The sequence below is a fragment of the Myiozetetes cayanensis genome, unplaced genomic scaffold (assembly GCF_022539395.1).
Source record: "Myiozetetes cayanensis isolate MyiCay16 unplaced genomic scaffold, myiCay2020 scf9, whole genome shotgun sequence".
Lineage (NCBI taxonomy): Eukaryota > Metazoa > Chordata > Aves > Passeriformes > Tyrannidae > Myiozetetes > Myiozetetes cayanensis.
Genome location: NW_026088185.1, coordinates 19,171,587 through 19,195,860, shown reverse-complemented (window position 1 = coordinate 19,195,860; position 24,274 = coordinate 19,171,587). Strand labels below are relative to the sequence as shown.

At 39.7% G+C, this 24,274-nt stretch overlaps 1 protein-coding gene across 1 annotated transcript in view; it reads left to right on the top strand.

Annotated features, from left to right (window-relative positions):
- The window catches only part of CERS6 (ceramide synthase 6), a 113,858-nt gene that overhangs the window by 19,291 nt on the left and 70,293 nt on the right, over positions 1-24,274 (top strand). The window contains exons 2-3 of the mRNA XM_050339489.1: positions 14,613-14,718; positions 16,905-17,035. Coding sequence (XP_050195446.1) covers positions 14,613-14,718; positions 16,905-17,035 — 237 coding nt within the window. The remainder of the gene's footprint in view (positions 1-14,612; positions 14,719-16,904; positions 17,036-24,274) is intronic.

Genomic DNA, 24,274 nt, shown 5'->3' with positions numbered 1-24,274 from the left:
GTCAAAATGGAGATATTTATGAGATCTCTAAAACTGTTCACCATGAGGCTGTACAAAATACTCTACCAAGATGTCATTAAAACCAGCAGATGCGATCGTGGTTTTGCTGCAAGCACAGCAAAAGCGAAAGCACAGCAATTCCTCTATTTTTACCTCTTGCTAGCCTATCTTTGTCTGTCTCTTGCCCCTCTCCCTCTACTTTTATATTTTGACATGCATCATTTATTTAGTTGCTAATGGACCTTCGCTCTAGGATTAGGATTTGTGAATTGGAAAGACCATAACAATTTTTCCCCCTTCCATCTGTAGTTGCATAGATGACTCCCCTGCTATGTACGAGGAAGAAGTAATTTGAGACCTGCATGACGGGTCTGTAATTGATTCTTGTTAATTGATTTCTTCAATAACTACTGAAAGCTAAAGGGGAGGAGGGCTGGGCAGGAGCAGCAGTGAGGTTGACTAGCACAAGATTTGACCTAGTTTTTTCAATCCACGTGGCTGTGCAGACAGAGTCAGTCATAAATCTGCTCCTTTAGAAGAGCTTTTATTTTTTTCTACTTTTGTTCTCTGTGTGAACAGCTGCATTGGTTTTGAATGTTCAAATTTGGTGTGCTAAATGTAAAATTTTGTCATTATTGTATAGTGTCATGGAAATGTGCATGTGTGGTGGGGAAGGAAGGAAAGGCACCTACATCTGGTGCATTGCTATGGGGTTTGCTGCTCTCTGCCCTGCCACTCAATCGTAATCCTTTGTGTTTTACTTGATAGCTGCGTGACATTACATGTTTGGTTTTTTGTCCTGCCTGCAGTATTACTAAGTATGTGAAGTACACTCACTCTTTACTTTGTGTAGGAGTTACAGGTACTGCTTTGCATACAAACCGAGGCTGAAAGACTTTTTTTTTTTTTTTTTTAATTTTTGATAACAGCTCTAAATTAATCATTTTGCCACCTTTTATCTATTTATAGCAAGTGGTCCTGGCCTTTGCTTGATTTAGTTGTTTGTATATTTTTCTTCCCTTAACAGTGAAGCACCAGGGATTAGTATTAAATACTGTAACAGCATGGGGATTCGTGACAGGCTGTCGACCAGGGCTTTGATCCTCCAGATGCTCTGAATAAACATTACAACAGACATTTGAAGGAGGATATTCAGTTGCTGAATAGGTTTATGAATAATGAGGTTTATGTATAATGTTTGCCTTAGTTTTGATCACAGAGAGGTTCCTTCTACAGCCATTCCTTAACTGAATGGCAAGGGTTTTTTTTCCCCTGTTCTGCATTGTGCAATAACTAGTTTTGTTCTTGAACCACTTTGTGTTTGCTACAGGAAAACCATACCCAACTGAAAGCCAGAAAACTGACTTCTGTTTCTGAAGCTGCTCTGAGATACAACTGAACCTACATCAGGAGATTGCGTAAACCCATCCTTGCTGGTTGGCTTGCCTAGCTTCCTACCCTCTCTGGCCTGAGGGTCCCTTTCATTCTGCTGTAGGCAGTGGCCCTGGAGTACAACTTCATGCTGCTTTGCTGTTTCTCAGTGTTTGCATGTGATCTCTGCTCTCTTATGGCACTGGCTGTGGCTCCAGTGTTGCTTCTTGCCAGCTGGAGAGGCTCTTGAAGAGGGAAAGAGTTCCAGTTCTCAGTTGGCAAGGAGGGGAGCTCAGTGATGGGGAAAGAGAAAAGCTGAGGTGGTGCTTGGACCAGGGGAGGTTCTGTGGGCTTCTTGGGGAACTCCTCAGATATTTTCTCTTTCCTTAGCTGGCCTGTACGTGTCAGTCAACAATATTCCCCTGCATTAGGCTTGGAAACGGATGCATGCTACTGTGACTTTGGTGTAGCACCATTCACCAGCCTTCCTTCTTCCACCCCTCTTTGGTTTCACAAGTGCTTCTCTCTGAAGCTGGGAAAATATCCCTATGGGTAGAATCTTGCAATGGGATAAATTCATCACCGTTTTCTATTCTAAAGTAAAATTTGGGATTATGCCATAGTCCAGGGTATTCTGAAGACTTTTTGCTTTTCTTTTGTTTGTACCTGTTGGTGAAATCAGCAGTCACCCTCTTTGGGAGCCAGGCTTTGTCAGTAACATTTCTCTAGGGGACAATGACTGACGTGCATGTCAAGGAAGTGACTGTCAGTCCAGGAGCTGAAAGGAGGTGCCTGCTTGCAGGAGCTGCTCTGAGTATCCTTTTGAGGCATTTTATCTGCTAATCTGACATTTCCCGTCCCACTCCAAGTGAGCTATGGTCTTTGGCTGTGATACTTTGTGTTGTATCCTGGATATAGATGTCGTGTCTAATTTGTTCTCAAGGGAAGGCAGAGTTTGATCTATGATTCCCCATGAAGGTGGTAATTACTGTGTGCTCTCAGTGCTCACAAAGCCTTGCTGCAGTTCAGGCACCGTGCAGACACTGAACTGATGTGCATGCCGAATGTCTTGGGAGTGTGTGCAACACAAGAGTGAGGATCTTGGCAGCACACTGGCCATATGGTGGCCTATAAGTTTGTAACACTTGGGTTTGCCTGGGTAAGTGGGTAAGGCTTCAAAATGAGTCCTGCAGTGTTTCCTACCTAGGGGTTTCCCCTTCCTGTTCCACTTCCTCCTGTCTGTGCTCTTGCCAAGCACACAGCACTCCAGTTCAAGTGCAGGAATATTATACGTGGCTAATCTATAACCCAGCTGAGTGAGAGACTTGCTGCCACTTCCATTTGAGTTGTCAGACCAACATACTAGATAACATTCTAAACAGAATTTGTGCTTTTTTGGCCGAGCTGCCTCATAATTGTGCATGCATACCAGAATGCTCAGCTTACCCAGAGCAATGGGACACGCACTGAAAATCTATGGAAGAGTTGATCCCCAGCAAGGCAGTGTGTTTGTGTCTTAAGTTCTGCTGGGTGGGTTTTGGTTGTTGCTTAGCCTGTGCCTTCACGAGTATGTACATTGCTGCTTTGCTGAAGCTGCACCCTGGCATTGCGTGGTCACAGATTGTTTTGAAGGCAAAATATTTTTCCTTTAAATGTTTTAGTTATTCTCTTAAACAAGAATTACTTCATGACTAATCTCAGGAATTATGTTTCTTGCCATTTAAAAAATAAAACTGATGATCTACAATTGTGTAAATAATCTTCTATAATGATACAATTATATGTCATATGGGTTCCCAGTTTTGATTTTTATCCCAAGCAACATGTACTGTGGTGTGTTTTAAAACGAATAAATAAGGCAAGACAACTCTAATGATCCAAAGGAGATGAAAAGGCATATGGCACCCCAAACAGAAACACAAAGAGTAACAAATAGAACTTGAAAGTTCTATTTAACTATTATCTTACAAGTAGTTTGTGACCTTCCAGGGCAGATAAGTACTCTTTTTCAGCATGAGGAATCTATCTCCTTGTTTTTCAAACCCAATAGTAAAAGGCCACCTTTTGTGTTACTGTTTCCACATCACTTACTTGTGGCATCTAATAGCAACCAGTGGGGGACAATGTTACAGTGTCCAAATATTATTTTTTTTTGGTAGAGGTGGGCAGTTATATACCAATACTATTAGGGAACCATGTTTTAGTTAGGTGTCCTTTATGAAACCATTTGAATTTGTAGTGTGCAAGTTGCTGACAAAAATCTTGTAATGAGCTAAAAGAAAGTAGGATTGCAGAAGTTTCTTGTGTGTTTTGATGTACAAAATACAATCACTTATGGATCCAATGTGTAAATCACTCACAAATACCCAAGATACGAGATGACTTCTTTTCTTTTGTTTGACACATACTGTATGTAGCATTTTTGAATACTGTCAAAACTGGTGGGCCAGCGTTGTTCTCCCACGGTGAGCTCCTGGGGCCGGCTGGTAGCTGTGTGTGCAGCTCACTAGTGCATCCCTGCCTCAGGTTTCTGGCTGCAGCAGCCCAGGGAGTCGTTTCCAAAGTGACGTTTGGGTGATCCGCTAACAAATCCTATTATTTGTTAATAGGATTTGTTCTTGCACTGTTTTGTCCGATCAGTAATTGTTTATCGCGCATTAGTAGTACAATGAGATGCCTGTCAGCTGTGTTATGGGCTTTTTGTGTGCAAGACTCATTGTTTGCCTGCAATGGCAGGTTTTGCTTTGGGACAGCCTCAGTGCAGAAGGCAGAAAACATAAGGCTCTACATTTCAATCACTGCAGTATAGTGTATCCTGCCCTCTAGTAGGCACCAGTTTCCCCAGCTCCCAATAGATGGTGGGATGCACAGAGGGTCACTAAGCTCACGTAGTGGGCTGGGCATGCTCTGTTCTTTTGCATTCAGAGCTGCAGCTGCCTTCCGGATTGCTTCTCTGCCTTCCCAAAAGAGTGCCCTGCTAAGGTGGCAGTCAAACAAGAAAGCATTAAGAAAATTCAGCAGTAGAATAGAAAGGTGAGGGTGAAAAATGTACAGAAAAACTTGGAAGATAGTGAGAACTAATTGCTTTTTGTCTTCGTTGAATGTTTTGATCAGCCCGTATAGTATTTAAAACTCATACAATGTAGGTAGAAACTACTCTAAAGGGATCCATCTGAGCTGGGTTTTGAGGTTTCAGCTGTGAGTATTTGTATAGGTAATTTTATAAATCTTTTGCTGAAGCACTTCTTTTGGAAAAACTGATTGATAATAAATATTTTGAATTGCGTGTATCCTAATATGCTTTTTTAATACCTTTTCTCTGAGGAGAATACATTTTAAGAAATATGAAAGTCACATTTCCAAAGCAGAATCTGAATATGGTCCTGTGATGACTTGACTTGAGCCTCTAGAGAGTTCACACTCGGATTTGCTAATGTCTGTTTAGTAATGCTGTGTTAATGGAGTGAATCGGATTAGGTCACTGATCCAGCTGAAAACTCCATGTTTTTCTGGGGTGGTGGGCAGTGATAGTCTCCAGTTTCTTGAAGCCCTCATCTGCTGCTGCAGTAAAAGGGGCAGGGTGGGATAAGTGTGCTTTGAGTGGCTGCCTCTGCTCAGGGTGCTGTGCCTGGGCAGGTGGGAAAGGCTCAGGTCAGCCTGGCCCATCCTGGCTGAGAATTTTAAGTAGTCCTTATTTTCTGAAGTAATTACAATTTAAGGATAAAGTAGGGAAAATAATTTGTTGTGCAGTTTGGCTGCATTCTTCTTCAGAAATGGTTTCCCTGAACATCTACATGTATCTTTTATCTTTTGTATTGAAATCTAATTAGGAATAAACGGAGGAACTAGATTTTTGTGCCAGTTAGGAACTGGGTTTTGTTTTGAGTTTGTTCAAAGTGTCTGGAGAGAAATAAGGCTCTAATTCTTGTAGTTGAGTAGTCAAATGTTATGCTGAAGTTTGATTGTACATACACTCTTATATTACATATACACATACACCATATATAAATACATGTGCCATTACATATACTTTATATATATGTACTCGTGTTTCAGTGTACATATATGCATGTGTGCAGAGCTGTGTTATTTATCAAACTGATTACTGAGAATTTTGCTTCTTTAGACTATTGCTATGAGCCCCATAGCAACTTTTGGGTTGTGTCCAAGTGGCAGATTTGTTTGCACCTTGGAATCTCCCTTGGTGGATGAAGGAGAACTGCACTGAAAGTGTATACATGCCAAGAGGCCAGTGGATAGCATGCCTTGGCTGCAGCTTTAATGTAGTACCCAGGTATTCCTCATAATTTTTAAATGTTTTTTTATTCACATATTTAAGATGTGACCAGAGTAAAAGATAAAGTAATGCTGCAGGGCCTGGGGGGTTAGAACAGTGTCATTGTTTTAAGTAACCTACTGCCGTTTAAAAATTACATTGTCAGTCTTTAATTTCCTTCTGTGTTGTCTTTCTGCCCTTTTTTATGTCCAGCATCTAATCCCATTTGAACCATGTGTCTTTTCATATGTAGATATTTTATGGTTGGCTCTTTGCTTCAGTTGTCCCAGGCTTACTGAAATGAAGGGACATATCAGCTCTGTATTTTAGACTATGGCAGAGGAGAGTAGGAGACAAATCTATAGTGTCAGGAGTGGCACAGAAAGGATGCTTTGGGTTTGACTGTTTATTTTTACCCAGTGCAAGAAATAAAGTAGAACTGAAACTGGACATCGATGAGTTCAAAGCAAAGGGAGATGGTTGTCTTCACACAGTCTGAATTTATACTGGGGAGCTCTTCCATAGGCAGTGGAAAGTTTTCACGGGCTCAGTGAGCTACTAGTGCAGCTTGGGGAGAGAGGGTCAGCTCTTTGGGGACAGCTATGTGGAAAGATGCCTTTTTTGGTCTAGAAGTTCCCTAAGCCATAACTTTCTAGAAGTTGGGAGAATATTTTTATCTTCACTGACCTTTAGCAGTGGGCTAGAATTTTGGAGACCTGAATTTTACCATTGACCCTGACTTGTGTGTCCTGATTTTACTCTGTGCAAAAAGGGTGTGAGTGATAACCTTCAGCATTGTATCATCTATACCTTCTACAGTCCTGGTGAGGCTGGTGGAGGGCAGCTGAGAAAGCACCATGTGTGAGGGGGGACTAGAGTGTATGTACCCTTCCATTCCTTCTCCCTCTGCCTGATCTGTGCTTGGAAAGTTACAGAGTGACTAAACTCTTTATTTTTAGACATTACAAAGAAAGAAAGCATTAGACAGCTGGCTGCAAAAATATTTTTTGGTGACCTTTGTCTACATTTGTGCAGTGCTTGTTGCTATTCTGGAGCATGTAGTTCCTCCCCATTTCAGCTCTTCAGTCTTACATAGTTTCATGAGAAACTGAAATGCTTATAACTTTATGCATACGTATATTTTAACAAATTGCTTCCATATTTGTTTGTGACCCATTTTCGTAGTAACATACTAACTGGAAAAGCAACTGGAGCACTGCTGGTAGAGGCTGCACTGGGGTAGTCCCATATTGGTGGCTGAACACTCTGTGCACCAGTCGGTCCTGCTGTGAACTCACCTGGAGAAATTATTAAATCAGTTTTCCAACTCAGTGAGGCAAAAAGGTTTAGTAGTATGTGTGAACAGGGCCTGGAATTGGGGCTGTGATCAGTAGGGTCTGACTTACAGCTAAGGATGGCAGCTAGCAGGTATGCAAAAGTAGCCTAAGCCAAATAGATGTTACTGGTCATGGTTTTTGTTATTGGAGCAATATTTCCGGAAAAGGGGAGTATTTTTAACTTTGAACAAGGAAGAGATGTGTCTTTTAGACATATGTGTTCAGTTAAGGGAAAAAAAAAAAAGGCAGGACAGTATGAATATGAGAAATCCAAGTGTGAAAATAAAACAATTGTACAGTAATTGAAAGGTATGAAGGTATGTGCCAGTCATGTCAGTTGTGTTCCTGAAGAGTAACTGTAGGACAAAGCATTTCGTAATGCTGCTGTTGAGTGATAAGGATAATTTGTTTTATTTACTTAAAGCTATGTGTGTTAGCACTGCACTAACCAGTAAGTCTTCAAACTGAAATACAGCTGCTAAATCCTTTTTTCCCACAGGTACCTTTCACAGATTGTTGGGTGAAGTGAAACTTGCTATTACGTGGAAGTACTCCTAGGTGGAAGCCCTTATGTCCCTTATTGCCCTGAAGCAGATTACTGTGACAGAATTTTCTTCTCTAAAGCTGATCTGTAGAAAACTGGTTTTCACTTGCACGGCATCCAGAGTATGAAAAAAAACAGTTAATGCTGTTTTGCTAGGACAATATGCTGAATTTATAGGGCACTTTGTTTACCACCTGAAAAATTACAAAGCCCTTTTTGAAGGTAAAGTATTGCTCTTGCAAGCAGAGCTGGAGTGAGTTTATACAGTTAATATGTTATGTGTCAGTACTCCTATGGCATCAAGTGTTACAGGTGTTGTGCTGTTCTTTATCCTGCCTTTTATGTCCATCTTTGATATATGAAAGGAAAGACTCATTTCTCTCAAAAGGCTGAAACGGGAGTGGTGCAGTAGCATTGCAGGGGCTGTGGCAGTGCTTGGCAGGTGTTCCATCTGGCCAGTGGAGCAAACCTGATAGAGCCCATGTGCAGGGATATATTGCCTTCTGCCTCCACTGGCTTCTAGGGCTCTGCCCACACTGGATCCTGCAAACACCTGCACTCAATAAGGTGTTGGATTGTGCTTTCTTATTATAGATGAGCAGTTTCTCATTCCAGACCATTAGTTCTACTAGACCTCAATGGCACTGCAGGCTTCTGCCAGCCCTGCTCCGTGAGGTCCAAGTATTTATTGTAATAGATGCATTTTCTACTGCCAGCTTGACATGTAATTTGAATTTTGTTAGGAGGGATGAGCAATACCCTTTGTTAGGAAAGATTTCAAATAGCTTCCCATTTCTATGTTTAAGTAGCAGGATATTGGTGATAGAAGGGTTTCTTTTGTTGGTTGGTTGGTTGGTTTTGCGGTTGTTTTTTTTTAAGCCTTTTAATGAAACTTGGAATACTGTGTAGAAATGCTGAGGTCAAAGACATTTGCTTCGATAGGTCTCTTGGGTCAAAACGTTAACAAAAAGCTTTCAAAACCTTGGGGAAAAAAAAACAAAACAAACTTCAAAGTACTGATTTTCCAGAAACCTTTTTTCCTTCTCTAGTGTGTATGAAGGCTTTGTAAGAATTTGAGCCAAACAAAGACAAAACCCTCACTAATTCAGTAAGCTGAATTCTCTTGCAAGCTGCTTAGCTTTTGTTTTTTAGAAACACGTGTGGATTGCACGATATAGTGCTTAGATTGCATAATTTGATGTGAGGTATGGGATAATGATGCTGGTGTTGAAATAACAGCTAACACATCTCTATGAAAAGAGAAGGAAAAGCATTGAACCTCTCAGATGAAAGGCAGATGCATACTTTGCTTTTCTGAAGTCATTTCAGGAGGTTTGGGAATAAGTCCCTCTGAAAGGGTTGGCTCTGCCCTCTCCTGCACACTTCCCTCTGAGACAGTGCTTGGGATGCTCAGCAGGAGAAGGCTCTTGTTGACATACCAAGCTGTGTGCTGGGCTTCTTGCTTGGGCAGACAGGTTCTTACCTCTGAAAAGGTTTCATGAGGGAAAAGGGAGTTGTGACCCATTTCCCAGCACACCCAGCAAATTTCATCTACTGGATGAGATTAACTGCATTAAGACCCCTGCCTGTGCTTCAGATGTTGTTGGGTCTTCTGTAGTATAAGGTATTGGGAAACATAAGCCAAAACCAGTGCTGGTATAGGTATACTGAAGTGACAACCCTACTTATCTACTGAATTTATCCTAGGACTATTAAGATTTTTCTGTTGTTTTGTTGTTTGGGTTTTTTTCTTTTTTAACTGCTAATATAAGTAACTTCTGAGTTAAGTAGGTCAGATATACTGAAAAAACAAAACAAATTCAGTAATTGTTTTTGTGTGTTGTAGCAGTAAATCTGTTGAGCATCTGCTCAGAAACAAGCCTCTTCTGCTCTTACTTGTCCTTGTAGTTACAGCAAATTTAGATTGTTTCTGTTTAAAACCAGCAAACAATGTCCAACAAGTTAGATGATTGTAATCATAAATCCCTGGAACAATCTGTGTTTAGTGAGCATAAAGTAGATGAGCTGGGAAAATTTGCTCTGCATCACTCTTTCAAAAAAGGAGCCAGACTCTTCAAAACAGATTTGCATACCTCCTTACACAGAGAGGAATTTTTGCTGGTTTAACTACCTTCTCTGGTATTTGTAAATATACTGATAGGAAACTATGAGATTTTATGGATATACTTGATTGTTTTATTTTAATGAAGCTCACAGTTGGCTGGAGTTAGCAATATGAGCAGGCCTTTATGCAAGCACCACTTGAACTATGCCAGTGTCTGAGTGAGAGTTTTTAGCAGGTTCACAGGGATGCTGTATGTGTGTAATAAGAGCATAGCAACAACTAGAGTTTGCTGTCACAGAATCACAGAATGGTTGGGGTTGGAAGGGACTTCTGGAGATCATCTAGTTGTACTTGGGATGATTCAGAGATGTGCTGCACACTTTCACATTCACTGCAGTTTTCTCAGACTTCTCCAGGTTGATGCATCCTTGGCAAAGGAAGAGGAGACTCAAGCTCTCATTGTGCCCTGACAAGCAATTAACTCAAATATTTTTGAGTACCTAAAAGGCTAAAGCAAAACTGTATGTTCTCAGTGTACAAGGACACTTTGTAGCGAAGATCCTGCCTGTTTGCTTCATGACATTTTTTATCTGTTAGCAGAAATCATGTAGGAGTAGTCTCCAGAGTGATTTTGTGCAGATCCTTTGTGCCAGGCTGAGTTATCTTCTCAGAAAATAGATTAGTTAGGGGATGGATGGTATGTAATAAGAGGCCATTAGTCGTGTCTGTTGGTCCATCATATGACCTACTTTTGATAAAAATGGATGGCAAAAGGGAATGATTTCAGCTATGATTAACAAATTTTTTTTTTTAAGTGTGAAATGTGCAGTGGCTTAGCTTTTCTCACTTGCACTAATGAAAATTTCTGAGTAGGCTTCCACATTGAAGTTGGCCACAAAATAAAGTTGCTTAAGTGAGGGAAGAAATTTTCTGTGCTTAAAATAATTGAAGGGAAAAAAGTTTACTAATTTGTGGGATGAAGATTTTACAAAGCCTGTTAGCTATTAAAATGTGTTACACCTAGATGGCAAAAGTCATTGCCTTCACAAGACTCAGGAGGAACAAGAAGGCTGATGCAAAACCTAGAAATTATAGTAGTAGGGCAGCAAATGAAATTAATTCAGTTCTTTGCAATCCTAAGGAGAGGTTTTGAGAAGACAGGTCAATTGTCTCAGTGCCTGTGGTTTGAAAGTTTTAAATTAATAATTTAACAGATTTCAGAAATCTTCTTGGCATAACAACAGCATTTAAAACATGTTGCATGTGAACGGCAGGACAGCTTATAAAATCTGATAGGGGAAGTCCCTAAAGTCCCTAAACAAAGATAAATCTAAACTTACTTTGTCAGTTATTTCTGGGTTTAGGACCTAGTAAGACTCTTGCAGCTCCTTCCCTTATGATGATGACTTATTTTGGATGTGCCAGTTTTAAATGCAGAAGTGTAAAACACCTTTTTTCCTCTACATCAAAAAACCTTGATTAAGGTTCTCTTGAATGGGTAATCTTATCCTTTTGTAAAAATAATTGGTTAAAATGTTTCATTTACCAACTAACATTGTCTGTTATTTTAAGGCTAATATTTCTTAAATTGACAGTTTAGAAGAAGCTACTGAGTGTATTCTTTGTATCTCCTCATACATAAAAAAAGAGTGTATTTAATTACATAAATCTAATATTCATTAGCCCTGTTAGCTTAATTTCTGGTTGGTTGGTTGGTTTTTCTTGTTTTTGGGCCCTGTTTGGAAAGCCTTATTAATTCTTGCAGCCCTTCTAGGACGTTTAAAAAAAAACCCTGTAATTTACCTATTGTGGACTCTGTGGTGGTTTGAATATCGTCAGAACTGCTGAGAAACTGCAAACATGAATATTTTAAAGGATAGCCACTCTGGTAACTCAGAAATGGGAGACGACCTACTGGTAGGGAAACTCTACATTCAAGTGCTGTAAAAGGGTCCTACAGGCACATTTCCAATGCTCCAGATGACTGAAGAATTACATATCCATGTCTGACCAGATTCAGGGCAAAGATTACATGGTACAAATAGGACTGTTTGATTTGTAGTAAAAGAAAAGAAAAAAAAAAAAGAAAAGAAAAAGATAATTTTACTTTTCATCCTTCCTGTGATACTTTAAAAAAACCTAAAATATTTAATGCAGATTTTGCAAGTGAAAATTAACATCCCCAAGGATTGTGAAGGCTAACATTTCTAGTTAATTCTATTTGGTTGGGGGTGTTGTTTTCCTCAGCATTGATGGGTTCCTTGTGTCTCCTTGTGTCAGTTGGGATCCTTGTCTCCCTTGTGCAGCATCACGCCTGCTTGGGGAAACCCAAAGTGGTACTTGTGGTGAAAATGAGGCTTCTTTTTATGCCCTAGAGCAGGTGGGGGATCATCTTGCAAAGGATTTCCTAACCCCTTTTGCAGCAAAAAACCGATCTCTGAGTTTGGGCTGGAGTATGAGGCATTACTGTTGCTGTTGTAAATAACTGAGCTGAGAAAGATGGGATTCCAAAGTGCAAACCAGTGCCTGCCTAGAGGGGGGCACTGAAATGCTTGTCTTCATGCACATGGTGTGGTGTTTGTGGGCCTGTAAAGGCTGAGTGCTTTCCACTCCAATACTCTGCAATAACCCATGTTATCTGAACTGGCTGACTGTGGGCTTTTTGGTTTGGTTTTATTTTTAAATGTGGCTTTAGATTGTGAATGAGGAAGCTGCCTTTAAAAATGTTCTTGAATTCTGAGTTTAATTCCCTTTTTTATGTTGGTCTTTCATTTGTAGATCCAGAAGAGAAGGGGCAGCATTCAGCAAAAAATGCTTGTCCTTTAATTTTTATGTAATTGAATAGCAGCTTTCAATTCAACTGTACTGGAATTTATTGAAAAAGAGATATTAGTGTAGTGTTTGTTCAGATTTACATGTTTTAAAGAGAAAAGCTGGCAATGTACTCAGTTCTGCTCTCCTTACTCTTTCACAATAGTTATTCCCTCTTAATTGCGGTACCTTATGCAATAAATAGTCCCATGAGTTTCAGTAAGACTGTTTAGGGAATTGAATACCACAGTGTTAGCAGAAATGGAAAAAATGAATAATGCTTTTAAGAAGTTCAGGATTTGAATTGCTCATAGTTTGTACATGTATCAAATGTTAATTCTGTTTTGTTTACTTATGGATCAGTTTAAGTTATTACAGAAGACCATCATATTAATGATGCCTTTTATGACACCTGGTGTGGCATTTGGAATCCTGTTAATTAAATTCTACTTGAAAATTGTATTTTAGCCTTGAAAAAATGTTTTTATATTGCAAAGTACAGCTTGAATTGGTTATGTTTTCTTATGAAAAGTAAAAAACATCTCTTAAATTTTATAAGTTCCACCAAAAGTAATCACATGGACACGGCTTGGCTTATCCACACTTGAATTCGTGGTCAAACCTACTGAGTATTGCAGGTATATAGAATGTTTCTGTTAAAACTGCTCTGTTTCTCTTGAGTGTCCTAGTAGGACCTTTGTGGGGGTTTTGAAGCTTTCCCTGTCTCTTTGTCCCTGACAGGGCTGGCCAAGATCATCCTGTGTCTTGCAGCTGTGTAACCTGTACATGTCCTGACTGCTTTGCTGCCCTTGTGGACGAGCTCTGGCTTGAGTCCCGTGCCCATTCCTCCCATGCATGAGAAAAACATAAGTACAAAGGAAGAAAAACTCTCATTTGTGTTTAGAAAATATGTTTTGTTTTAGCTAATGAGTATAATATCAATATTACAATTTTCTTTTTAAAATCAAAACAAACATTGTAGCTGTGCTTTGTCCTGGATTTATCTATGCTGTTCATTAACATGACATGTCATTTTAAAAATGCCATTTAAGCAAACCCATCTGGTTTGCTCAGATGTAAATGAAGATCAGCTCAGCATGAAGCTTGTTGATTTTTTTCTAAACCAGAACGTTTTATCTGCTTTTGACTTTACCAAATTAATATTTTTTCATCTAAATTAGCACATGTAGAGAACTGCCTTTCTGTTGGAGCAATGTCATAGCTATCCCATTCCTTCACTCAGAAAAAGGAGAAAAGAAAGTAGAAAGCCCTTATCCTTAAAATGGGGCTCATTTGTGGATAAGAATTTAATGATTTTTATTATTTTGTGGTTACTCAACTGGATAAATGTGGAACTAAAATACCGAGTGTTGTTTTGGTCCTTGTTGGTAACTGAAGTTTTAGGAAACAGAAGTCTTTTAAGTGAAAGTCTTGATAGTTCATAGATGGCAGAAGTTCGTAGTATTCATATGTGAATATGACTCCTATACAGAGTTTGTAGCTTCCATGGGAATTCCAGAATTGGACTTACAGTAACAAATAATTTAGTTTTTAATGAGTAGAGTGGTGGTCTTTGAGTATATGTAATTTAAACTATGCAATTCATCTCCTAAATGTATCAGAGAACTTACGGATTAGTGTTAGGATCTGTGACAGCCTTGTATTTTAGCAGAAGAGTTTGGAGGCAGAGCATGCTGTGGCTCTGCACCATACAAACTTTATGCTTTTAGAAAGTGTTGACTGGGCAGCTTCAGTCCTTGCTGCCTTTCAGGATTTTGAACTTCCATTGTGCAAAAGGACTTATGAGGCAGTAGCTACTTTGGAAACTGATTTATGAAAAAGGCTCTGTTTGGAGGATAATATTCTGTACTCTTCATTTCTGCAAGCTGCCCTGCTCTTTTCATTAGCGGGTGCTTCTCTAGGAGGCATTCCTCTCATGCTTTTGTTCTAATCTCTTTTTTCACGACATGAAAGAAAATCCTCTGTTTCATGTGCTCTGTGGAGTTCCTTTCATCCTTCAAAGTGATGTTACTTATTTTGCAATGTAATTGCCTGTATGAGCTTGCTTTTGAGCTGGAAAGCTAAGTACTGTTTTTGTTGGCAGGGTTATAATGTTTGCCCATTTACCACATGTCATCGATTGATAACAGTAAGGAAGTAAATAACTGAAGGATTTCACCTGTTTTCTCATTCTTCTATTTCTCACAGGTTCATTGCTAAACCATGTGCCTTAGGCCTTAAAGTCCAAGCCAATGGACCACAGAAAGCTCAACCTAATGCTATTCTGGAAAAAGTTTTCACAGCTATTACAAAGGTAGAGTGTCTAACTAAGATATTTATCTTACAAAGTGGGATATTGTGCTACAAACTATGTCTGAATAAAGCAAAGCTAATAGATAAATGCAGTGCTGCATTTTTACACCTAAAATCAGAAATGGAAATATTGGGGACACCATTAGTATGCCAGCTTCAGCTGTTGTGCATTCCTTTGTGATGTCTCCTGTAAGCTTTTAACCAAAAAGTTGTCACAGAAACACTTTGTACCTGTCATATGGCCACCTACTCTTTTTTTGCTTCTTATCTATTAGAAATTTCCACACATTCTTTGGGTTTTTTGGAAAAAAAAAAGAGTTAATTGTGAACCACTAAGATTGATACTGTATTTTCCATGAAACTTAGAGCTACTCCTTCTAGGGGAACTGCCTGAGCACAGGGCACTGGTATCCCAGCTACAGGAGAAGGAGATAGAAAAGTGGGAGAAACTGACTGAATAATAGAGCCTGCAAATTTTTTTTTTTCAAGTTTTTCCCCACAACTTACATCTTTATGTCTACATCTCTCACCGTATGACATCTCAACTAAACCTCTCTGTCATTCTGTCCATACTTTTGAAACATCCTAAACTTTTCTGCAGGAGCCTTTCAGTCCCACCTTGGCTCCAGCCTGCAGCTGGACATGCCACAAAGTATTAGAGTCAGAGGGCAAAATCGAGTGCAGTGCCAAAGACAGTTGAAATATTCTGTGGATCTGCCTTGCTTGTGTGTTCCACCCTATCCTGAGATCACCATGGCACTTGGTGTAGCTTTTGTCCTGTTTTCAGGGAGGGACTCATACATACCTTCTTTCTGAAGGCTGCAGCACATGCTCTCACTCGGACTCAGCTGAATGGTTGGATTTTGTTTCTTGTGGGGGTTTTGTGGTCTTTTGCTTTTTTTCTACTTTTTTTTTTTCTCCCCAAGATTTCCCTGTAGAATCTGGTAGTCTGACAAAGGGCCTGAAATACCTGTAAGCGTGAAGAGTTCCAGAGGAGCTCCAGCAGAATCTGGTAGCTACTCTCAGAGAAACAGTCCAGTTTAACTAACTACCTTTTTTGAATCACACACAACAGTTATCTCTAGTCAAACTCCCAAGAGCTGCATCAAGTATTTGATTTTTCAAAGGTTACAGACAGGGGTTTTCTTAACCTTTCATTATATCATAGTGGCTACTTTTGTTGACTAAAAAACTTCTTTGAGATGGATAGCAAATACTTTATCCTTCTCTTGTCTCATTTCCTTTTTTTTCGTGTTTTCATGGAGGCTGTTTTTGCTGTTTTATATCTTGTAGCATTTAAAAAGTTTTTGTTGTGAGAGCTCTTCTATCTCATTCAATTATGTAACTGACTTGCAGAAATAAAGCAAAACTTCAGAAAACAGATTGACCAAAAGCTTTTTCTGTTTCTTTAAAAAGCAATGTGATCAGGAGAAATATATAAGTAGTACTCATGCTATGCTGTACATGTAGAATTGCTGAATGATTGAAGATAGGGCTTGTACGCTCTTAAAATTAAGAACAGACTTATTTTCTTTTGCCTTACTTTGCCTCTGCACTGGTTTGCAGCTGTGCTGATGGTATGAGAGTTCCACATTTTCTGCTTTGGAGAATATTTGTGTGTAGTTAATTCTCAGAAAAAAATTCCCTCTCATTGTTGTCAAGGTGATTTTCCTTTTGAAGTTGTAACTTTGTTTAACGACCTCATTTTTTAAGATTAAAATGCAGAAACATGGGATTTATCTTCTTTCTGTGTCAGTCAAACCATCCTCTCTACTGCAACAGATGATAGGGCAAAGATCCTGATGTAGGAGGATGAAACAGGCATAGCATGTGGCAGGCAGTGAGTTGTTTGTAAGACCTGCTGCTCAAGAGATGCATGGCATTTTATACCTACTTACCTTCAGTTCCAAGTTTCAAAGAAGTTTTAATCCCATTGTTCCCTTTAAGTTTCTTACTAATAATGAGCTGCATGTCATATTACAGGATCTGTTCTTCTAGATTAATTCCAGTCACTGTAAAGGTATTTTGACGGGAAGCTGCCAGTAGAGATTTCTGTGAACATATTTCTGTGTATCTTTGTGTCTGTCAGGCAGCCTTGATAAGAAGTCAAGAGTCAATTATAGTGGTTCTTTAAAACATTAATGCAGTTGGGCAAGAAACTAACTTTTACACTTCTCTGTTCTGTAGCACCCAGATGAGAAGAGGCTGGAGGGCCTCTCCAAGCAGCTGGACTGGGATGTACGCAGCATTCAACGTTGGTTTCGACAAAGACGCAACCAGGAAAAGCCCAGCACTCTTAGGAAGTTCTGTGAGAGCATGTAAGGATGTGTGTTCTCTTCTAAAGTTTTGCTTAGCCCATGTTCTCATCAGTTTTCCTCTTTGTTCTTCACAGGTATTTCTGTAGACGGGTAAAAAATTACACAAATTGTTAGAATATGACTTCTTTAATGAGAAAAAAAACCTTCATTCTCGTGAAGGAGTCAGATGATGCTTTTTGTGTACTTTCAATGGTCAAAAGCTTTCAGAAGTTAAATAGCTGTGATTCTATACTGTCAGAGTGCCAGCCTGATTCTTTAAGACAAGTCATCTTGTGTTAGAGTGCTTACAGCCCTACCTTTAGCTATAAACCTGACAGAGATCTGAGAGGGAGGAGTAAAGATAAAAGCCAGCTGGGTTGTTAAACAAAAAGAAGACAAAAGATAAATTGACTGAAAATTATTGCCCTTTAATAAAAAGAGAAACTTAAGGGTCAGAATGCTTAAGTCCTTTCATTGGTATTTACAGCTAAAATCCTCCTTATTAAATATTTAATAAAGCCAGGCAAGTGAGATTATGGATAAACCTAGTCATCCTGTTGCCAGCAGCTGGTGGCCTTAGATTTACTGATTTTGGAAATCTGTGAAGAGCACCCTTTTTTTCTTCAAGGGTTGTAGTTGTTGTCTGCTTACCTTGTAGGAAAGGCTGTGGAATCCTGGGAAAAAATTAAAACTGTTAGAGCTAGTGTATTTGACTGGTATATCTTGCTGCCTCTGTAACCCAAAGACTTCACTCTCTTGCACTAATGCCAGCACATTTGGGATGACCTAATTTTTAAGAAAAACTTAAACATACCATGAAATACCATCCCAGATTGGATGGTAATGGGTGCTGAACTTGCTCCTTTGTGGCATTCATTATGGAGAAAGCATGCAGATGACAGCTATGAATGCAGAATGGAAAGTAAGGTCATGCTGTAATGAAACACTGACAGAATTTAGTGCCAGTTTCGGTTTCGTTTAGAGGGAGCCATTAAGCATTATTGCAATATGTGTACTTGATAGTAATGATAATACTTGCCTAAAAAGAAGCAACATGGCATAAATAATAGCTGGATAGTTCAGGTTCCATCTGTTAATGGTTTGAGGAGGTGCAGTGGGAGTTGCCTCCGTTTCTGTTTGTACATAGTGCTGTGATAATGAGGTGTTATCCAGCCAACCGTGTGTGCCTTGCCCTGGGAGCATTTCCAGTGGTGGAGTATGCACCACCAGCTGACCTATCCCACGTTGGATGAAGTTGTTGGCAGGAAGTCAGACTAGCACTGGGAAGCCAGGACTACCCTTTTATCCCCTCAGTATGGGTGTTAAACTCTTGTCTAGTTAAATCTCTACCCATCAGGGCACTAAGCAAGGTACTTCAGTATGTTTTGACTAAAGAAATTCTTCAGTATGAGGTCTGTAGCCTTTTCACAGCTATTGAGTTAGTGGGGTGGCTTTTTGGATGTAGCGTCTGTGTGGCAGCTACTGGGCTACATAAAATACATGTCATGGGAAGGGGAGCGCTCAAGTCTTCAGTAACTGGGGTGTCAGTGGAGAGTTTCATAGCCAGGACAGAGAACGAAATGTGTCCTTATGTAATAAACAAGTACAGAGCAGGCAGAATGACAGTGATCGCCGCCTACACCTTCATACTGTTGAACTGCTGTTGTCCCTCCAGAGAAGACTTGAGTTTTGCTGGCAGTGGTATTGATTGACTGGCTTGGGAAGAAAAGTGACAGAACCCACAGCAAATGTGGAGCTACTCTAAAAAGAGTTCCACTTCTTTTTACATGGAGACAATTCGATTTACTGCTAGACAAAGTGTTCCTTGGGCACAGAGTGGCTTTTCCATGATGAAAGGGAGAAGGCAGCTGTGCCAGAAGGGCTGTAGGTCATTTGTGACTGCCTTATCTTTCTTGCAAATGAATAGTGTGGGCACTGTGTAAGGTAGAGGAGCTTCAACAGGACAGAGGCTGAGAGTGAAATTTAGTGATAAACACACTTGCCTGAGATGCGTGACACCCAAGATCAAGTCCCAAACACATTATACCAGTAACTTCATCACTAGATTCTTGTCGTCCCACATTTCTCACTTTCTCAACCCCTTCCCTTCATTTTCTTTTCAAACAATTCCAATTCTATTCGTGAACAGAGTGCAGGGAAACTCCAAAACCTAAACTGCTTTGGTGTTTGGTTTTTTGGTTTTGTTCTGGTTTTTTCCAAATGGAATAATTCCTTTGCTGCCAACCTTTGTCAGATATCCTGACCATTGGCAGATTGTGATTATATGAAGAAAAAGGAAGTAATAAAATCTCTGTCTATGCACACTGTTTGTGCCATGGCATTATAGTGAAAATAAACTACTTCTTCAGGAACCTTCACCAGCATTCTCCCCATAGTTTTGTGTGTCAATCTGAAAGAGAAGGTGTGATTTGATTATTGGAGGTGTAGAGACCCTGGTGGTGAGGCTTCAATGGCATCATGCACCTGCTTAAGATTTCAGATGTTAATGGTTATAAGTATCTATTTGAAATATGAAATAGATAATTTCTCCAGGTGGTGATTAATGATCCATTATTAGTTTTTCGAGGATTTGGTCATTCTGGCTCGAAACTTGGAGTTAGAGGCAGTCACAGTTTGCAGTCACTAGGAAAGGCATCCATGTGGTATAACCTCAGATTGCAAGGATCAGGCACTTCGCTCACTCTATTAGCTGCTGGGGTTAGTCTGTCCCTAGCTTTTCTTTCTCTTGCGTGAATTTAGGCAATTTTGGCTCCTTTTCTCAACTTGAAAGATCCAAGGTGCATAAAGGAGAAGACAAAGTGGTGAACTGAGTGTGCAAAGTGGACTTTTCTACTTCCATATATTTCTGTTGGGATTTTATTATTCTTTTCTTTCTGTCCCCATGGCACTGCCTAATATCAAGAAAATTACTTTGCTGGTTGCCAGACCAAATATAGGAACCAAGAATGTCTTTGTTAAAGTCTGATGTGTCAGAAAGCCAATGCAGTAGCAATTCCCAAGCCACTTCCCATTTCTTCCCAGTTTCAGTGTGTTGCGCTGCTGCTCACGCTACCAGTGCGTAGGCATGTCTGGTTTTCTCAAGGAATAAGTAGTATAGAAAGAGACAGCATTCTATTCTCCCACCTTGTTGTCCAGATCAACATGAAAGAACCTGTGATGGCATAACTTATTAGCCTGGCACTTTGGAATGTCATCAGGCTGATGACTTGTCTGTCCTACAGCTATGTACATTTAAGCAAGATGTTTATTAGAGACATTTACATAGTTTCCAAGGAGTGGCTAGAAGAAACATATGGCCAAGAGAGGATTTTTGAGTTTATGAAACGTTCTGTGTGTGAAAACATAGAAATGTGCCAACTGAAGAGCCAAAGATCCATTCCCCCCCCACTTTCCTTTCTAGAAGAAGCTTGGATACTAAAATGTTTGTAAGTGAGGTGTCTTTTAGTTTTGACGTAGGCACATTGCTTTGAGGGACATTTCATCTATCTAGAGTTGGGGTGGGTTTTTTTTTGTCATGCACATTTGTGTGAAAATTTTATAAGCTGTTTACAAGTTCTTGGCCATACTGCTTTTCTCAAGTAGCAGAGTAATTCTGTTCTGCAAAATTGTATTGGAAAAATAACTATGCAAGCGAAAGAAGTTAAGACAGCTGTTTGGTTATTGAAATTCTGAACTGTGCTGATACAAATCTTAACAAAATGCATAGAATAATTCTTCAGTCTGTGCTTTGTGTGTAGAAGTAAAGCCCTAGAAAATAAATAGACTTCTAGCACTGAATTTTTAATATCATCAGGCCCTTTTAAGCTTCTAAAAAATATCTGATCTGAGCAAAAATATGTGGTAAATGGTATTTTGGGTCCATTTAATTCTGATTTGTCAGCTGCTTCAGTGCTACATGCAGTGAAGGACTAACCAGTGTTTCATGACCAGAGAAGAGAACAAGGGTCTGTGAAGTCGTGCTACATGCTCTGGAGTGAGTGTGATAGTTACTCTTCAACGGCAGTGGAATTGCAGTATCTGCCTTGTCTTCCTCTGCTGTTTCCCATGGAACAGGAATGGCTGTTCCTCCTCACTCTCTAACAGGAATGAGGCATAATCTCTTTGTTGGTTTTCTGGTCTATTCAGGAAAGCTAAGGCACTGGTAACTCAACCAGCTGCTTGGTGAAGGGGGAACTGCACATCTGACTAGTATGCTGATAAAACAGTTAAAGGTTTTCCTTGCTATTGTACCTCTGGTTTCTTTTTTTTGTCTTAACTGGGCAGATACTTAATTCTACTGGTCCTTCTCATTGTAATGTGCTGCAGTGGCCTGTGTCCTGCTGTGGGCTGCGTCCAGGAGCTCCTGGGACAGGTGCTTCTGCTGACAAGTGATCGTAAGACAGCAGTCTCACCTAAAAGAGAAAGCATCAAGGAAAATCCAAAATTTCTGGAAGTCACAATGCAAGAGCAGCAAACTCTGCAATGAGGCATAGTATTGAAAGCCACTGTGTAATTACTGATTTCTTTCTTCTGAAACACTTAGTACTGAAACCGTTAATAGGACTGAAACTCTTCTATACAGGTGAAAAAAAGCAAATCATTTGCATTTTTCTCTTGCTGATCCTTAACTTACTTCTTTCAGTATTTCAGTTAGCTTTCTGTGACCTTGAGTGAAGTACTCTTTGGTGTGTCACAGAAAGTTACAATACTGCAGCAGATAATTTATATTTCTATTAGTGGTGTCTGAAGAACACAGTATTTTGTGATATAATTGAGGACTAGGAAGTGTATATTTGTGTACACCTCGCTGTGTCTGGATGTAGATTTCTTTTTTGCTTTTCTCCCTGCTATGGACTTAAGGGGAGTTCAGCAGTAAGAATAAGAGAAGGAGTATTCCTTCAAGAACGTAGCTGAGTTTATAGCCAAGAGACTGGTTTGGCTCAGGTCAGGCAACAAGTTTCCCCAAAGCTGCTAACTCACAACGCAACATGTCAAATCAGACCTGGCACTACTGAAAAGATAATTCATTGAAAAGACAATTCACTCCAGGGATTTCTCCAGACAGATGATACAGATATAAAATTTGCTAAATCTGACTCTTCCAGCTGGGAGAGTCTTGTTATCCAAGGAGGGCTAGTGCCTCTACACTGTGCCATAGGACAAGCAGCACATGCTTGGTGTCAGGCTGTGAAAACACCATACTGGCAAGGTACCATACCTCAGTCTTAGAAACATGGATCCTTTCTGCAGGGATAGAAGAGAAGAGAAGGGAGGGGGTGGGGGGAACAAAAACAAAAAACCTCAAACCCACAAATTCTCATGGTGTTTCAGGGCTGTAAAGTAGATCCTGGGCATATGCTGTCCAATGTTCCAGCCCTGAGCACTCTGGCTATGAGCCCATTCAAACTAATTAGTTTCTTGCAACCTTGAACTCTATGAAATGTCTGGGTAAGGATTCATATATCAGATGATTCAGATTTAATGATGGTGTTAGTGTAAGACAAGGGACAACAACAAAGGCTAGCTCTTACACTACTCAGGGAATGCTGTCTTTGGAGGGAATAGAGTTGTTGCTTGGTGAAACCCATAAAGCCGTGTTGCCCATCACTGTTTCCCATTTTACTACTAGACTGGTGTGAGTAGAACAAACTGTTCCATTGCCATTTTTAATTAAAATATTTATTTAATGCAATTGAAGGTTTGGTATTTTGCAGATGCAAATGGCAGCATAGTGACTTGTAGATGCTACTAGGCTTGTGCAGGAGGTTAGAAAGACAATGGAAGAAGAGAGAGGATCAGCTTAGTGCAAGATAAAGGCATATGGAAATGATAGATTATATAAAGAAAACAGCAACTTTGTGGAAGAACCAGGAGGTATTAAATGGAAAAGAAAAAGAAGCATATTCAAAATTGAATAGTAAAAACAGTTTTTCTCACTCTGACTAATTAAACAGGATTTCATGTTTCTTTCATGGAATTCATTGCTCTCTTGAGGCAATAATTCAGCAGTAAGTTGTAATTGATTGTTTTATTTACTTGGGCAATCAGAGTATTTGGTATTGTGTTGATAAGTGGATTGTATCTATAGTTTTCTTAGAAGATTGTTGTGAAGACTAACCTAAAATCTTTAAAGTACCACATAATGAAACTGGAGTTCAGAGGTAAGGAGAAGAAGAGTCTTGTGAACAAATAGCCTTTGTGGCAAGTAGGGAGTAGGGGCTCAGGTGTAGACAGAGTCAGATTTGTGGGATAGCTTGTTGAGGGAGAACATAGGTTTTCAATGAGATGTGAGGGAGTTAGCGTCTGGGAAGTTATTCCTGAACAGGGAAGGTGTGAGTTTGCTGAGTGCAAGAAGAGTTTATTATAGATTCAGGTAGTAGGGAAGTTGAGAGAGACTCTAACTGAAGTCATCTAGCAAGTGGTAACTGAAGTATGAAGTAATAAAGACAGTCTGGCAATTGTTGTCTATAATAAGTATGTAAAATACTGCAGTTTTATCATAGTACTGTAAGAATTACGTCTAGATTCTGGAATTGATACATTCAAGGACCTTTTATTCTCTTAAGAGTATTATATCTAGTAACATCACTGAAAAGGGAGAGAGATGTCCTGGAATGAAAGGCCTTAATAGAAGGTAAAAGAAAATGAGGCATTTATAGAGACTCATGTCAAGGAAACTAGAGCTGTACAAAAAGACCTGGAGTCATGTTTTAGTAGGTAAAAACCAAGACAGAAATCCATGAGAGTTGCACTCAATAGCTCTGTATGTTACTGACTCCTTTGTCTGCTACCAGGAACTTATATTTCTCTCTAAGCCACATATGAAGTTGGTGCAGAAGAGTATTGATGAAACTTTTTATTAAGAGTAAATATTCTTTGTTGTATGATGTCATTCAGCACTGGTTCACTGATGGCTTCCCTGCCACAAGAGAAAGAGGGTAAGACAGTACTGGTTGCGTTGAGTTACATAACATAGTAATTTGTAGCCTGAGTTCCTGGGCATATGAATAAGTCAATGGCTGGCAAGCTGTCCTGATTTTAAAGTTATGAGAATGCAGTGCAGCCACTGACAGCTCTTTTAATTCTACTGTAACACTTGCTCTCTGATGAATCAGGACTAAACATCTTGCAGGTACTTCCTCTGCAACATGCAGCTTGCTCAGCACTTGCATTTCCAAAGGCAGGGTTCTGGCAATCAAGCCCAAGTGCTACAGCCTGGTTTGCTGTGGGTTTATGCTTTCAGTTTTGCCTCTTGGAACG